This window comes from Megalops cyprinoides, chromosome 3 (assembly GCF_013368585.1).
Source record: "Megalops cyprinoides isolate fMegCyp1 chromosome 3, fMegCyp1.pri, whole genome shotgun sequence".
Taxonomy (NCBI): domain Eukaryota; kingdom Metazoa; phylum Chordata; class Actinopteri; order Elopiformes; family Megalopidae; genus Megalops; species Megalops cyprinoides.
In genome coordinates this window covers 21470045-21485564 of record NC_050585.1, presented here as the reverse complement: position 1 = coordinate 21485564, position 15520 = coordinate 21470045, and the positions used below count along the sequence as shown (strand labels likewise).

The following is a 15520-nucleotide window of genomic DNA, read 5'->3' as shown; positions in this document are numbered from 1 at the left end:
CCCTTGAAGCAGTCTGAAAACATGGCTTTTGCAAAAGAGGAGGAGAATGAGGAGCTGAAGGTGAAGGGCTGAAACAGGCAGTTTGCACATTGTAACGCTATGATAGCTACAGCTTATGGTCAGAATTGTATGCTGAATATTGACTTTTGCAAGCCATTCACACTGGAAAAAGTCAACTGCTCTCTTTGCAACAAATTTCTGTATTTCCAAAATGATCTTCTCAGTGCTTGTCAAAGGCAAAGTGCCAACATGTCAAAATCACCATAAACTATGAACAAAAACACCACAAAGTGGAAATGGACAGCCAGAAAGAAGAAATGAAAAATCTGACTGAACAGCAAAGAGCCAGCCAGCAAATAGCGACCACTCTGCGGGAGAAGGAATCACAATCTACTGTCAAGGGATTATGATATTCATAATCCTTTGACATTCATATGGTATTATCAATGATGAAAGGCTTATGAATAAAATCAATGATTATTTAGCACATTGTATGTGTATGCATGCTTATTCAAACACAGGACATTGGATGTGCCTATGAAAATGACGCATGCCTAATGAATAAAATATGCTCTCACAATACTCCAGATATAACATGCAACATGCCAATGACCATGTCATCATGATATAATTTCTCATCATTTTGGAGTAGATGTATTATGTCTTGTGGTAACTATGGGACATAACTGAGGTGTGAAAACTACAGAAATAAGATGAAAAGAGAATGAGTTGTGCTGTGAAAGACCTGAAACCCCTGTGCTCACTGTGTTGCAGAAAGCTGGAGCAGGAGGAGGCAACAATCAAATAACTCAGCGAGGAGTTCAAGGTCTATAGACGGGGAGTCCTGGAGGACTTTGAAAAAGAAAAAAACAAAGCAGAATCCCTGAAAGCACAGGTGAGCATGTTTACATAGTGCTGCTAAAACAGTATTATTTTAGCAATTTGGTTTGGTTTGATATCTTGCTCAAGAAAGTGTTCTTTTATCTTACATTTTCTGTGTCAGAGCGTGATCTGAATAAGGAGAAGAAAGAGACAGACAGCCTTCGTAAGAAGTGAGTTCAGCAGCCACTGAATTTCATTCAAATGGGTTATTGACAAGCTTTGGGGGTGGATAAAGGCCAGAATGTGAATTAAGGGCCAACTGAAAAGGACTAAAATGCTGAGATGACTATGAATGAGCATTAAATTACATTAATTGCAAAATGGCAATACATTATTCTGTAGATAACTTTGGTAGATAACGTGTCAGGATGACTGCAGAACTCAAAAAATGTATTCTTTAATAATTAACGAATGTTTACCATAACTTTATTATTTTTGTTTTGTTCATCAGTTGCTTTGGGAGCTTTTTACTGCAATACATTTATAATGATGTACCATCAACACTACACTCAGCTGCTTTCAGCTGTCATGAAAAAATGATCTATTTACAGTCATATCAAACTTTAGACAGGAAATAAATGGCAGTCAGGAATTAAATGTCACCTTTTCCCACATTTTCACACAGTACACAACCAACAGAAGATTGGCTATCAGATTAAAAAGTACATCCAGACATGAACAAGAGCAACAATTACAACACTGCTCTGTCGCTTGTGGAGCAGTGAGGCATCGTTTTAGCTTTTACACACTTGTGTACACTATGGCATGTTACTCTGGTCGAACGCTCACAGTACAAACATCGACGTGCTGTCGGAGTGCTGGTAATAGACAGAGGCCTTTTGCTGTCTGTTAATGTGACGAGGGACATCATTTTGAGCATTTCTGCATCACAAGTAAGGGGAGACAGAGGGCACTGAAGGGTTATCCTTCATTCTCCAGAAGAGCAGGCGGTGGAGTCTCGCTCGCTCCAGCTGGTTGTTTGTGTTTGAAAAAACTGCTTCCTGCTGTGTGCTTTACACAAAAATGTCCTTCTGTCTTCTTTCACATCTCCTTGGTCCAAAGGAAAAGCACACAGAACTTTTTCACCTGCAGGACAATTACACAAGGAATAATCTTTCACACGTGTAACAAGAGTCTTTCACCACTGACTGCACTGTCACCCAGTGGTATCCATGATGTCATCACTGCACATGGAACACGGCTTCATACAAAGAAACACATGCACGCAAGTGCGCACGCGCATACACACAGGGGCATAGAGAAACATGCACACTCACACACACACAAGATTTATGAAGTGACACACAATCCTTCAAGTAATGTTTTATCCTCTGTGTATATTTTAACTGTGAGTATGTGTGCATTGGTGACCGCGCATATTTGTGCCTGTATGAGTATGTGTATGGCTATTTGTGTACATCTATTTGTGTCATCTGTATGAAGGACACTCACACACACATGCAGAGGAAGCATTAAAAAACAGTATAAAAATGGCTGAGCACCTCTGAGGAGGAGGACTCTTTGGCCTGCACTGTTTTGCCTTTTACCTCTGCCTGTGTCCTGCCCAGTCAGCAGCCCAGTCTGTTCACGGTTCTGGTGCCCTGCCGGTCCAGCCCAGAACAGCCTCTCTCTGTCCTCTTTCTGGTGCGACCTTTGAACTTCCGTTGATGGCCCATGAAGTCCATGAGGAGGCGGGGAAGAATGGGGTTGGGCTCCAGATTGTGCTCCATCAGGTGCTCGGACCCCACCTCTCTCAACAGACCACGCCCATCCCGGGCCATAGGAGCATGGATCTCGGCTGACCCCTCGCTGCCCTCCGGCAGTGTCAGGAGGAGAGAGGCGATGTGCGTGCTAAAGAGGTCCTTTACAACCTGCTTTTTTAGGAGAAAGACAGAGATACAAGGACAGACAAAGCCCATATAGATGGAGGGAGAGAAGTGGAGCATTAGAAGCATAGATGCAGCATTATACATAACACTAATGATGAATTATGGGTAATGTTAGCAGGATTGACCCCAGATGCAGCAGGTTACAGCTTCATCAAAACCTTGTGTCCTCTGTATCTGTAATAAGTTTTTCAGTCATGTAATTAGTATCATAAGAGAAAAGGCTCCCATCTGAACAATGATTTCCCTCTTGTTTCCCTACCAGTTCACCTGAGAGGGACATGTGACACAGGCTCACCTGGGAATGTGTGACACACACACATTAAAAGCAGATTATATAACCTGTGGTGCAGCACAATGGCGTTACACTCTCCATTTGAGTCAATGGCAAATGAAGAAGACAAAGAAACAGTATTTTAAGTGATCATATTTCCACTGCACTCCCCCAGTAGTGACAGTGAAAGTTGCACAAGTGGTGATCCATTTGGAATCACTCTCTAGTGATTAATAGTGTCAAACATGTAATTTATATCATTCACATTTATTGTAACACTACATCTTTCAGTTCTTTTATACATTTTAGCTGTCTTAATTGAAGTTATCTACAGACCAGTGATAGATAGAATCATTTGTGATTGAACTGATATGTACATTATTTCGATTGGAAAGCACATTTAAAACATATTTTATTTTTTCATACCATCTCCATTCTGTAAATTAATGTTCCATTAAAGGATCAAATTAAAGGATGAAACACAATCACTGAATTGCAGAGATTACATCAGTGCTAATAACATTAGCATGCACCCAGCACTAACACCTGCTGAAGAGCGAGAGAGCACCGTTACGCTCTCAGCAGCAGCCTGTTTCCCTGATGGCATAGATTGAGTGCTCACCTGTCCGCCCAATTTCTGCGGCGCGTGTCCGGGTTCAACCTGGCCTGCCCGAGCAAGGAAGAGGAGGAGGAGGAGGAAGCATGGAAAGGCAGCTGATGGTGAAGAACCCGAGGAGGATGAAGGAATCATCCTTTCCAAAAAAATATTAAGGAACAGGAAGTGACTTGCAATGTACATTCACACGCATACAAAAATGTGTCGAAATGACTGAATTTTGGGTTTTCAGTGCGTGGTTGAGGGGTAATCGGTCCCTCGTCTGTGCATGAAAAGTTATTCTGTCCTGTGCGGAACCAGGATTGGCAGTTTGTGCACGAACAGTGTTGGGGTTGGAGGTTTTAAAGGGTGCTCCTGCGTGATGTCACGTGTTCCTTGCTGCACAGTGTGTTCTGTGCCTCCTGAAAAACAAGGTTCTGTGCTGCACCCTCCTCTGTCCTACCCCCATGCACCTCCCATTCACGCCCCTCCCCCATCAGGGTTTCATTCACCCTTTCACTCATCCATTCTTTCCTTTCTTCGTATCTTTAATTTCTCTAATTATTTCTCTCACTCCCATCGCTTGTTTTGAAAGCACAGCAGAGAGACAGGACCAGGCATAACAGTAGCATTGAAGTATTATCATATGAGAGGCACCAACAGCAAACCCAGAGACAACGCTGTGAGTCAGTTATGTATTCACAACAGTCATCACCTTTTCATACTGAGATTCCTGCAGGGCTTCATTCTGCAAATGTTTATGGTGATTTTGATCAACAATAAAACTTCAACAGTTTCAAAAGTTCAACAGTTTTTGGTCCTTCAGTAGATTAAAAGCCTTATTGCTCCACTGGCCCATCTTTTAGAAAGATTCCCTCAAAAAAACTGCAGCCAACTGTGGTCTATGACTAGATGGCAAGTAGCTGTTTACTTTGATGAATCAATCAATAAATCGTATTTTAAGAGTGGTTGTTGAAGCCATTTTCCCAATAAATGTTTTAAGTTACTGAAAAAATTGTGGAAAAAATGAACAGTGGAGGCAGAAAAAAGAAGGGTGTGTTACCATGGGTGGGTAGGGGAGGCGATCATGGTCGTCACCAAGTGCGGTCAGATATTGAAATAGAAACAGAAAAGGAAAATGAAAGGAGGGAGAGGAGGATTATGGACCGGAATACCAGCAGGGGTCCCCAAATGAAAAGAAAGACTGAGAGAGATTAGAGGGCAGTGCCTTATTCACAGTTGCAGCTCATTACACTAATTAGCTTAATGAGTGCTGTGGGAGAAAGATCCAAAGTAGAAAAGAGCATGACTCATTCGGATTGGGTGAATATGTCCCCCAATGTCTTGTGACGGCACTTGCACACTGAAACCCAAGCATTCATCAGGGCCACTGCACCCCTCCGGATTCAAAAGGAAATATGACAAATGCCCACTTCATACACATGCACTGCTTTTACTGAAAAGAATTTGCGTTGGGAGGTATTGGGGTGGGTGTATTACCCTGTTATTTTACTTTACAAACACTACTGTTAGTATGTGTAGGATGTACTAGCATGAAGTATGTATGTTGCATCATTGTCAGGCTAAAGCACTTACTGTGGAGATTCTGGTCACAGCTTGAAGGTGTAAATAGATTGTGGCCACTTGCAGCAGTAGGGTCATAGATACTGGTAGTAAGGAGTAATAAGCTTTCAGACATGCTGTTATGTTCTAAAAAAACAACATTTCCTCCAAAAGGTAAGCAGTCAATCTGTTCCATGAGGTGAAATAGACTATAGACAATAAGGGACGATAAGGGATGATAAGGATTACTGCGCCTCTGGTCCTGAAGGCCCAGGACAGCTCTTTTTCTGAACTGTTTTAAAGATAACATTAAGATCTGGAAATCTTTACAATCTTTTTTAACTGTGTTTGGTACTTTGTGTTGACAGTGGGTGAAAGCCATGAATGCACATTCAGGTGATGTATCATTATCAAAGAGTTTACAGAGGAAGAAAAAACTGCTCCATAACCCAATAGTGTGTTTTACTGTCTTTATTTCACACCACAAGTGCACCTGACAACAGGGCAGCAAGAGAGAGCAATAGGGATTGAAGATTAAAACAAAAAAAGGAATTTCCTCAAGTCAGAGAGCATGGAGCTCCTGGCTTCCCTTTGACTCTCTCCACCTCTGTCTACAGGTACATCTCATGCGGTATGGGGGGTGGAAGGATGGAAAACTGTCAACAGATGGGAGGAGGGAGATGAGGAGGAGAAAGATGCAGTTGGCCACTTAGTTGATCTTAGGGTGACGGAAGTCCCTGCCAGCAAACTTGGCTTTGTCTCCAAGCTGCTCCTCAATCCTGCAGAGAGTAGGAGGAGGTGGTTATTCAAATAATCAACAATGATAATACATTCATCTCAATAGGCAACAGAGAGGCTTTAAGAAATGATGTAGCAGCCTTTGCCAGAATTGTGTGATTTTTACACATGATATTCGCATGTCATTGGGGCACTGCATGGTCAGGGAGTTGCCAGGGGACTCAGTTCCTGAGGTGGGACACTATAGCTGGAAACTCACTTAATCTGACTTTACCTAGAAGATTGCTGATATTTAGGGTTTACAAATGGGTAATCCTTAAAAAGGTCTTTAAGTCATCCTGCAAAATGTGGCAAACGAAATAGAACATATAGTGTGATAATGTGTTTAGCAGTGTGGCATATTTTTTTCACTGGCGCTGATGTCGAAACTGTTCACTAGTATTCCACAAGGTTACTGAAATCAACCACAGGAGACACTAACACAGTTTCTGTTTTACAGGTTTCCTATGGCAACAGTGGTGGGTTCTAACGAATGTACTTTGGATTACTTGCACTGAAGTGATGGGCTCTCGGCTCACCTGGGTCACTGTGTCAGAACCTACCTCATCATCTGGTTGTATTTGGCCAGACGCTCCGATCTGCAGGGGGCGCCGGTCTTGATCTGTGGAAAAGAGGAGGGAAAGGAAAGAGTTGCATGAACAGAAGACACACATACTATCCTCGACCAGAAAATAACCAACGTGAGGAACAATCACCATTATGAGTGGGGTCTCATTACATTTTCATGACATATACATGAGTGGTGTTGACCAACCAAATAAAACCAAAAATGCATTTAATCTGGTGTTACATCTGCTGTAATTAATGATAACAGTCAACTTTCTGTAATATGAAGCTTTCTATTACATGTGTGACAATGACGAATTACATGCTTCAGCTGACATACGATTTGCTGACACGCTGGGGGGGGGGGGGGGGGGGTTGTGATTGGCTGGTTTAAGCACAGCTCCAAACTCACAGGTAGGATGAAAGGCCCTGATCTAAAGGCAGGGGGACGGGCATACCTGTCCAGTGCACAGACCCACAACCAGGTCAGCGATGAAGGTGTCCTCTGTTTCTCCTGACCGATGGCTGACCATCACCCCCCAGCCATTGGACTGAGCCAGCTTGCACCTGCCGACACAAACAGGCCCTTAACCAAAGCATGGCTATTATGCTTACAGTATAGATTATACCATAAAGTCCCAGCGTGAGCTTCCACACCATTATAACAAACATACAACTGCTGTTTTCACACAGTTCCTCACCATAAGGCCACAGCATGAATCAACCCACACTAACTGAATCACACAAAATAGACACGCACAGCTTTTATTAGGGCGAGACAGTCTGAGCAACCACACCATACACCATTGTGGTCTGCACAGCCACACAAACACAGCTATGTATCGGACAAATACAGCTTTTGTCTGCCCGCACAAAGTAATAAGTGTGTCTATCAATGTGACACACCTGAGTTCACGGATTTCACAGAAGTCATATCATTCTTCCAAAGGTTCCTTTGAACCTTGCACTGTAAGCCATGACTCTATACTCATGCTCGGCTAGAGTCATTCTCTTACGTACAACGACTGCAGAAAGTAAGGTACATTAATGCATGTAAGGCCACATGAACAGATAAACTGTAGGTGTCAGTAGCACAGCTGGACAAAAATGACAATGGTGTCTAATGCTGAGGTTTGTATTCATTTTGTGGTCTCTCATACTCAGGCTTGGACTTATTCTGTGGTCCCTGATACTGAGGCCTGGATTCATTCTGTACTCTGATACTCAGGCCTAGATTCACTCACCTCTCTAATCCTCAGGCCTGGATTCATTCACCTCTCTAATCCTGAGGCCTGGATTCACTCAGCTCTCTAATCCTCAGGCCTGGATTCATTCACCTCTCTAATCCTCAGGCCTGGATTCACTCAGCTCTCTAATCCTCAGGCCTGGATTCACTCGGCTCTCTGACACTCAGACCTGGATTCACTCAGCTCTGTGACACTCAGACCTGGATTCACTCAGCTCTCTGATGGTCAGACCTGGATTCACTCTGATACTCACGCCTGGATGGACTCTGTGACGGAGCCGATCTGGTTGACCTTGAGCAGCAGGCAGTTGCAGGCCTTCTTCTCCACAGCCTGCTGGATGCGCTTGGGGTTGGTCACAGTCAGGTCGTCTCCCACTACCTGGATGTCGACGGAGCCAGTGAACTTGGCCCAGTGTTCCCAGTCGTCCTGATCGAAGGGGTCCTCAATGGAGAGCACTGTGAGGGAGAGGGTTTGACACTATTATGAAGGGCACAGAGTGTACGCTGCATACATAAATTACACACGAGTATGTTATGCGTGGTTTTGTATTAGCTGTGCTAGCGTATTCTGTGTGTGATGGTGTATTAGCTGTGACACAGTACTCTGCATATGATGATGTACATGGCATAGCCCGCAGGTTTGTACCTGGGTAGTTCTGGATGAAGCTCTTGTACAGGTCTCCCAGCTGCTCTCCAGTGATGTAGCGTTTTGGGTCGTCGGGGGACTTGAAGTCCAGATCGTATTTGCCACCTTTGAAGAACTCTGACGCAGCTACATCCATGCCAATGATGATCTTGTCAGGGTAGCCGGCCTTTTCAATAGCGGACTTCAACAGCTCCAGAGCTGGAGGACAAGAGGAGAGAGAGAAACAGAGATAGAGGAAGAGAGAAAGGAAGGGAGATTATTACTTATCTCCAAACAATATACATACAATCTACTCTGTAATGTATTGTGGTCTTTTCATTGGTTTACTCTTTGTGATGAAAGTCTAATTTGCATCTCCACCAAAAAAGCAAATCTTAGAATACTGTCTGTAAGTCGCCGTAAAGCCCCCTCTACTGTCTAGGGGGTGAATCCTCACCCTCATTGTTCTCCAGGATGTTGGGGGCGAAGCCACCCTCATCCCCAACGTTGGTGGCGTCTTTGCCATATTTGGCCTTGATGACGCTCTTCAGGTTGTGGTAGACCTCTGCACCAATGCGCATGGCCTCATGGAAGTTGGCGGCACCGACGGGAAGGATCATGAACTCCTGCATGGCCAGCTTATTCCCAGCATGGGAACCACCGTTGATCACGTTAAAGGCCTGGAAGGAGGGGGGGGGGGGGCAGAATCTTCAGCATCCTGTACTGTGCCTCTAATGCTATTGTGCTGTTTCACACTGATGACACGCTTCCTGTGTGTCACATTGGCTCTAAGTTGCCATTGTTTAACCTTTCATTTTATTCCCAGTCTGTGCAGCACACTGGGCTGGGAGAAAATGACAGCTGCCGTAGGTATTTATGATCGCATGGTCATGTTCCACACCTCCTCTCTGTCCCTCTCTCCATCCGCCAAAATGTTCTGTTACCTAAGGATGGCTATGGTACATTGAGATATAGTTCCTGTGTATCACAGTCTGATGTTACACCTGGCCCCACAGTCCTTCCTGCACAGACTCCTGATTTCCATCAGCATTGGTCCTTCACTCCTGAAGGATTGATAGTTCCTCTGAGGCCATCCTACAAAAACATTTTGCCCGCTGATGCCACGCCCCCCGCTCCCCCCCCCCCACACCCCCCGTTTCCTGCTGCTGACACACTCACAGGCACGGGCAGGATCACGTCCTTGTTTCCGGCCAGATCGGCGATGTGGCGGTACAGGGGGACGCCCTTCTCTGCAGCCCCAGCCTTGCACACGGCCAGAGACACACCCAGGATGGCGTTGGCACCGAATTTAGCTGTTAGTGGACACGAGAGGGCCACACACAGACTGAATGACGGGAAGGAGACACCATCAAAGTACCTTATAAAAGAGTAATAGCAAGACCTTAGTAATAGCACATCATGGCATGCTGGTAATTCAGTTTAGAGAATCTTACAAATTATTAATTGAAATCCTGAAGATTAGGATTAGGGAGATGCAGCGATGAACAGACACACTGGAAATCGCAAAACAGCAAAAGAAAACAGAGACCAGACACTCACACTTGTTCTCAGTGCCGTCCAGTTCTAGCATGAGCTTGTCGATCTTTTCCTGCTCAACCACACTCAGATTCTATTCAAAGGGGAAGAATGGAGACACAGAGGGGACAGAGTCAGAGAGCGAGAGTCGGAGACACAGAGGGGACACAGTCAAAGAGCGAGAGTCAGAGGGGACAGAGTCAGAGAGCGAGAGCCAGAGACACAGAAGGGACAGAGTCAGAGAGCGAGAGTCAGAGACACAGAAGGGACAGAGTCAGAGGGAAGAGAGGATCCATGTTGCTGAGCTGGTGTTTGGAGAGGGGTGAGTGTGTATGGTCCTGGGCTGGCATTTTCAGGAGTGAGAGGTGCTAGACTGACCTTCTCCAGCAGGACAGGAGCGATGTCCTTGTTGACATGATCAACAGCTTTCTGCACACCTGCACAGACACAGAACAGGACTTTGGACAGGTCACCATGGACACAGTCTGACTGACAGCTGCAGAGTGGAGGCTCTTCCCTCACCTTTGCCCAGGTAGCGGGTCTTGTCCCCGTCCCTCAGCTCCAGGGCCTCATGGACACCAGTGGAGGCTCCGCTTGGGACAGCAGCCCTGAAACGGCCTGTGAATGAAAGAGAGAGAGAGGTCAGCTGGTGTGTGTGTGTGTGTGTCTATCTGTCTGTCTGTCTGTGCATCTATGTGTGTGTGTGCATCTGTGCACATGCATCACCTTTAGCTGTGTAGAGGTCTACCTCCACGGTGGGGTTTCCTCTGGAATCGAGGATCTCACGAGCGTGAATCTTGGTGATGGACATCCTGGCTGAAAGAGGGAGGCAGAGACAGAGAAAGAGAGAGAGAGAGAGAGAGAGAGAGAGGGAGTGAGAGGGAAAGGGGGGAGAGAGAGGGACAGGGAAGGAGAGAGAGAGAGAGAGAGAGAGAGAGAGAGAGATAGAGAAGGTATAGGAAGGGGAAGGTATAACAAAAGGGAGAGATAAAAAGAAGACAGAAGGGACAAGGAAGAGAAAATGAAGGAAATACAGAGAAAGGGGGAAATGTAACTGCACTTATAAGACAAAAATCCTTCAGAACTTCCATTATGCATTATATACAGTCACTGGATCACATATGAAATCCTTGCCTACAAACTGTATGCTTTTCTCTGTTATAATCAAGATTATTCATTATTTGTCCCTCATTTTTAGACAAAGATACAACATGTTTACGTTGCCTTCTCGCCGTAATTCACCTGTGCTTGAAAGCCACCGAAGTGCCATTGCCGTCATTTCAAAAGACTCTACACCTGCACCATCTCTGACTATACGAGCGACTGCAATGCCTGTCGACCTCAAGGGGCGGGAGTAATCTGAGTGAACAGCCTATAAGGCGTGCAGAGATGTGTCGACGAGCCAATAAGCAGGCTGAGTGTGTTGGTCTTATTTTAGCTGTCGGATGCGATTTCAATCTGTTCGACGCAAACGCGCATGTCTCCGTGGCGCTTTCAGCGGTCACGGCGACTTATGCTGTTATGTCCTTCTTCACATTGTTTTAGCACTATCTTTGTCCTTTTACGTTTCTTCCTCTCCTCCACCTTAGAGCGACGTAAGCTTGTTAGTCTGTTCGTATAGGGGAGAGTTACACCAACATTATATATAAACGATATTCTTAAACAGCGATATTACACTGCTACTATTACAAACTTTAACGGCAGCACCTCTTTACGACATCTGCCTTGCTGGACAGTCCGCTTTTAAGAATATGAAGTTCCTTCATACCGTTGTACGATGCATTGAAAGAGTCGAAAGAACTTTACCCAAAGTAATCCGATAGCTGCTTTGCTTTTTATTCTCCTCTGCTAAATTCGGTTATTTAAACTGCCTCACTTTATATAGCCCTGAACGGTCACATCAGTGAATTACCCCTTCTCACTTTTTATCACATGTGTTACTTGCGTTTTCCTGCTCGGGTCTTTTGTTCACGTGTCCTTCTCATACTCAATATCGTACATAACTTCTTGGAGAGTAGGAGACAATGCATGCAAATGTTTCAACGGTACGAAGTCAAACGTCCTGCAGTGCAACAAGTGCCGTAGCATGTAACGTAGGGCAACACTCCCTGGATGGCAGAATGGCCTTGCTGTTCTTACGATCATGGAGTAACATTATTTAAAGTGATAAAGATTCTCCCTGTTCCACAACCCCTAATAACAGAGACAAGCCCCCCTTCCTTTCCCATAACCCTGGTAGCACTGTCACATGTGACACAGCTGTGGACCGACAGCAGCTGTACAGCAGGATCTGAAGGGTCTGACATTTAACTAAGAGCATAGATTTATCCCTCTGTCGCTCTCTAAGGAAGCATATTAATAGCACCGGGAGAGATTACAGAGATGGACTGTGAGGTGTTGTGGGGGGGGGGGGGGGGGTGAATTCCTGTCCAGTGAGACAGAGAGAGGGAATCTCGGCTCCCTGCTGGTGTACTGGAAGCCCCCCACTGCACCCCTGTCTGTGTACGTGCCTTTAAGCACAAGCCTTTAGCTTTGGACAAACTGGCTGCTGTTATACACCAGCGCCCCACTCAAACGTATATGAGGATCACATGACCAGTGCACAGAATCAGAGGCACAGCAGGGGTTTAGAACTGTTCCAGAGTGACACCCCCCCCCCCCCCCCCCCCCCCCCCCCTTAACCATGCAGACCTGCAGTGAGGAAGTCATGGGTAAAGGAGGGTAACAGACCAAACCTGCCCCTTTGCAAAGGTTTTGCACCCGTGCACTGCACAGTCTACACATTGGCATAGGCATCCACCTCCCATGGGGTATTGCAGCATACCCTCAGAAGGTAACACAACCGAGCTGTGCTGACCCCATAGTGGGTGCCACTCTAGGTTGGTCGGTACACTCCAGATTGTGTACACAGAGTGCAGTGGCTCATCGGAGCGCAGAATGTGAGGAAACGTTTCAGTACACTAAAATACCATTCAGGGAGTACCGACCAGCTAAGAGGTACAGCCTGGGATCCAAATCTATGACCCTCTGGCCCTATATGTTGCAGCTGTTGTAGCTCTGTTGGTTACTTTCCTCATTCCATATTTATGTTGAATCAGATATCCTTCCGTAACTAATTAATGTGAGCCCTTTCAGCAAGGAGACTGACTGGTTTACAATGGGATATGAGAATCCACGGTGAGCAAGCATTCTATGAGTTGACCTTTATTAAAGGAGTGGAATGTCAGCATGGGCAGGGTGCGGGGCGGGGAGGGGGGGGGGGGGGGGGGGGGACAAGTCAGGGGAAGTGACTTACAGCTGTTGCAACTTACACTATCCTTGACCTGTGAGGAACTCACCCTCCCCCAGTTCAACAACAGTATCTTGCTACCACAGCAAGCTCCAGCCACTACATATGGCAGTCATGGCTGCATTATCTAACTGGTATTTCACTGCACTTGAGAGCAGGGACAAGGGGCTGCTCGCAGAGCTATTTTCACTGCATTGCTGCACTGCTGCGGAGAGAATGCTGTGATCTAGGACGCCTCTCAGCTGCATATCTTACCGAAACTGATGTGTTTGCTGGTTGTTTGTCCATTGACAGAAATCCAGCATCTCTGTTTTCTTTTTCTCTGAGACTGAGTGGGCAGCCTGCAATTTCTACAAGGGTCCACGAAATGAGAGCCAGAGAGAACCTAAAAATATAAGGGTCTCACAGCATTGATGTGACGTTGCAGCTAAGTTACTAATAACGTTGGCGTAGAGCACTGGAACACAGACCCTCCCATTAAAAATAGGCTGTCAGCTGCACCGGTTAAGGGTGTCGGCCAAGTAAAAGATTTATGTAACATGATAGCATTCACGTATGAGCTGCAGAGTGGTGATAAATCAGGAATCTCATGTTCAGTCTGACGAAAAGCCTTCCTATCTGGCCATGTGCAATGAATGGTGGGATATGGAGGAAACTGTGTCACAGGAGGAACCCGCAGATCACTGTTCTGCACATCCCCACGTCCCATCAGCACCTGAGAGTCTGGGAAACCTGCCGGCAGGTCTGCAACATCTAGCTTCAAGCAGCAGTCGTGTGTGTGGATGCAGAGACAGACTAACTACAGCAACAGAGACAAGAGCCGACTTCAGCCCTCGCACCTTATCTCTTCTGTGCAGAAGTACAGCTTTGAATTCTTACTGAAGAGCTTCACACTCAGCGTTTAAATGACAGAAAAGATGTACTACTGATGTATTAGATGTACTACTTAATGAGGAAACGGCAATAGTGACCAGGATAACTTTTTAGTGAACTCTTTATCCCTTCATTCTTGTGGTTATCTCATGGCTTCTCTTTGCTCCCCAGAGCATTGCCATCCTGCAGTTTTTTCCAAATCTCTTTAAACCCATAACAGACAGACAGATGGTTAAACATAGTTAAAACCAAATTTAACAATATACATGTTAATACATTGTAAAAATCTCTTCTGTGTTTGACAGAATACCAGGAAAGAAAAGAAATATACCCACCTTTACTATATTTGTTATGTTGTGCATATATTGTAAAATGTGTTTTATAATGTATGCACAATTATAATCTACATTTTATTGATAAATATATGAATGGAAATGGCATTTTTTGAAATATATTCTAAAGTATACAGTATATTTAACACATATAGAAATGATATTCCTTAAAGAGCTTCGTGATACTTTTCCTGGCCAGAGGGTAAACCTGTAAGAGTCACAGTGACTTGGCATTGAGCAGTCCTGATCCGCCTGCCAGTTAAGCAGCTCTTATAGTCTGGCTCATGCTGCTTCTTAAGGCATCATATGATTACCCTTCTATCATATTTATGAACTGCAACTAAAGCCCCCCACTCACCAATCATAAAGCTACAAATACAAGGATGGTACTGACATGACATGCAATTGACTAACAAGACATTCCATGTAATCTGCCTGCTCATCAAAGGATGATCAGCTGCTCAAACCAGTACTAGTAGAGTTTGTTGCCTACCTGAGTGTGGCTGGAGCTGGCGTCTGACCGACCGTCCGACTGTCTGGTGGGCTCTGTGCCACTATTTAAAGGCATTCCCTGTCGACTGTCTCCACATATGGTCCGGGCCTTAGGGATCATCGACAAATTCTTCTTCTCGCAGCATCTATTAAACAGGAGTTTTTAGCATTAGTCGTTGGGCACTACTGTAGGTACCCTGGGAGAAGCCTGAGCCACACAGAATCATATGCATTGAACATGCATCTGGCAGAGTTCGTTCATTTATTCAGAAGTTTAACTTTCCCCTCTGAGACTGTGCTGAGAGTTAGACACTCCCTAGTAGACAGTCCACATGAAAGGTCAGAGTTCATTTGGGGGGGAGGGAATGGGGGGGGGGTAATGTGAGACTGGCCGTGGGTTCGAAGCGAAAGGGCATCATCACACCCCTGGACCTACGCAAACCTCTACCCTTCACCATGGGGCTAAATTTGGCACCAACTCCCTGTGACCATGAGGGCCACAAACCTTTGAAATGTCTGCCTGTCCTTTGGTATGTTTACACTAGCCAATGGGTGAGAGGCTTGAGGAGAACAGAGATGTCTA

The 15520-nt window shown here is 45.3% G+C and overlaps 1 protein-coding gene and 1 long non-coding RNA gene across 2 annotated transcripts; both read right to left on the bottom strand.

The window, feature by feature from the left end:
- Positions 1-1577: 1577 nt before the first annotated feature.
- Positions 1578-3913, bottom strand: LOC118773982. The gene is made up of 3 exons (XR_005004797.1): positions 3665-3913; positions 2430-2756; positions 1578-1968 (listed from the first exon to the last, which is right to left on the bottom strand). It is a non-coding gene; the product is annotated as an uncharacterized LOC118773982 (long non-coding RNA).
- A 1755-nt stretch (positions 3914-5668) lies between these two features.
- On the bottom strand, positions 5669-14990 carry LOC118774335 (beta-enolase-like). Its single transcript, XM_036523637.1, has 12 exons — positions 14939-14990; positions 10678-10767; positions 10474-10569; positions 10330-10388; positions 9976-10045; positions 9595-9728; positions 8873-9095; positions 8437-8634; positions 8045-8246; positions 7003-7111; positions 6541-6599; positions 5669-5979 (listed from the first exon to the last, which is right to left on the bottom strand). Exons 2-12 carry the CDS (start codon positions 10760-10762, stop codon positions 5910-5912), a joined length of 1305 nt encoding a protein of 434 aa, XP_036379530.1. The 5' UTR covers positions 10763-10767; positions 14939-14990; the 3' UTR covers positions 5669-5909.
- Between the last annotated feature and the right edge of the window lie 530 nt (positions 14991-15520).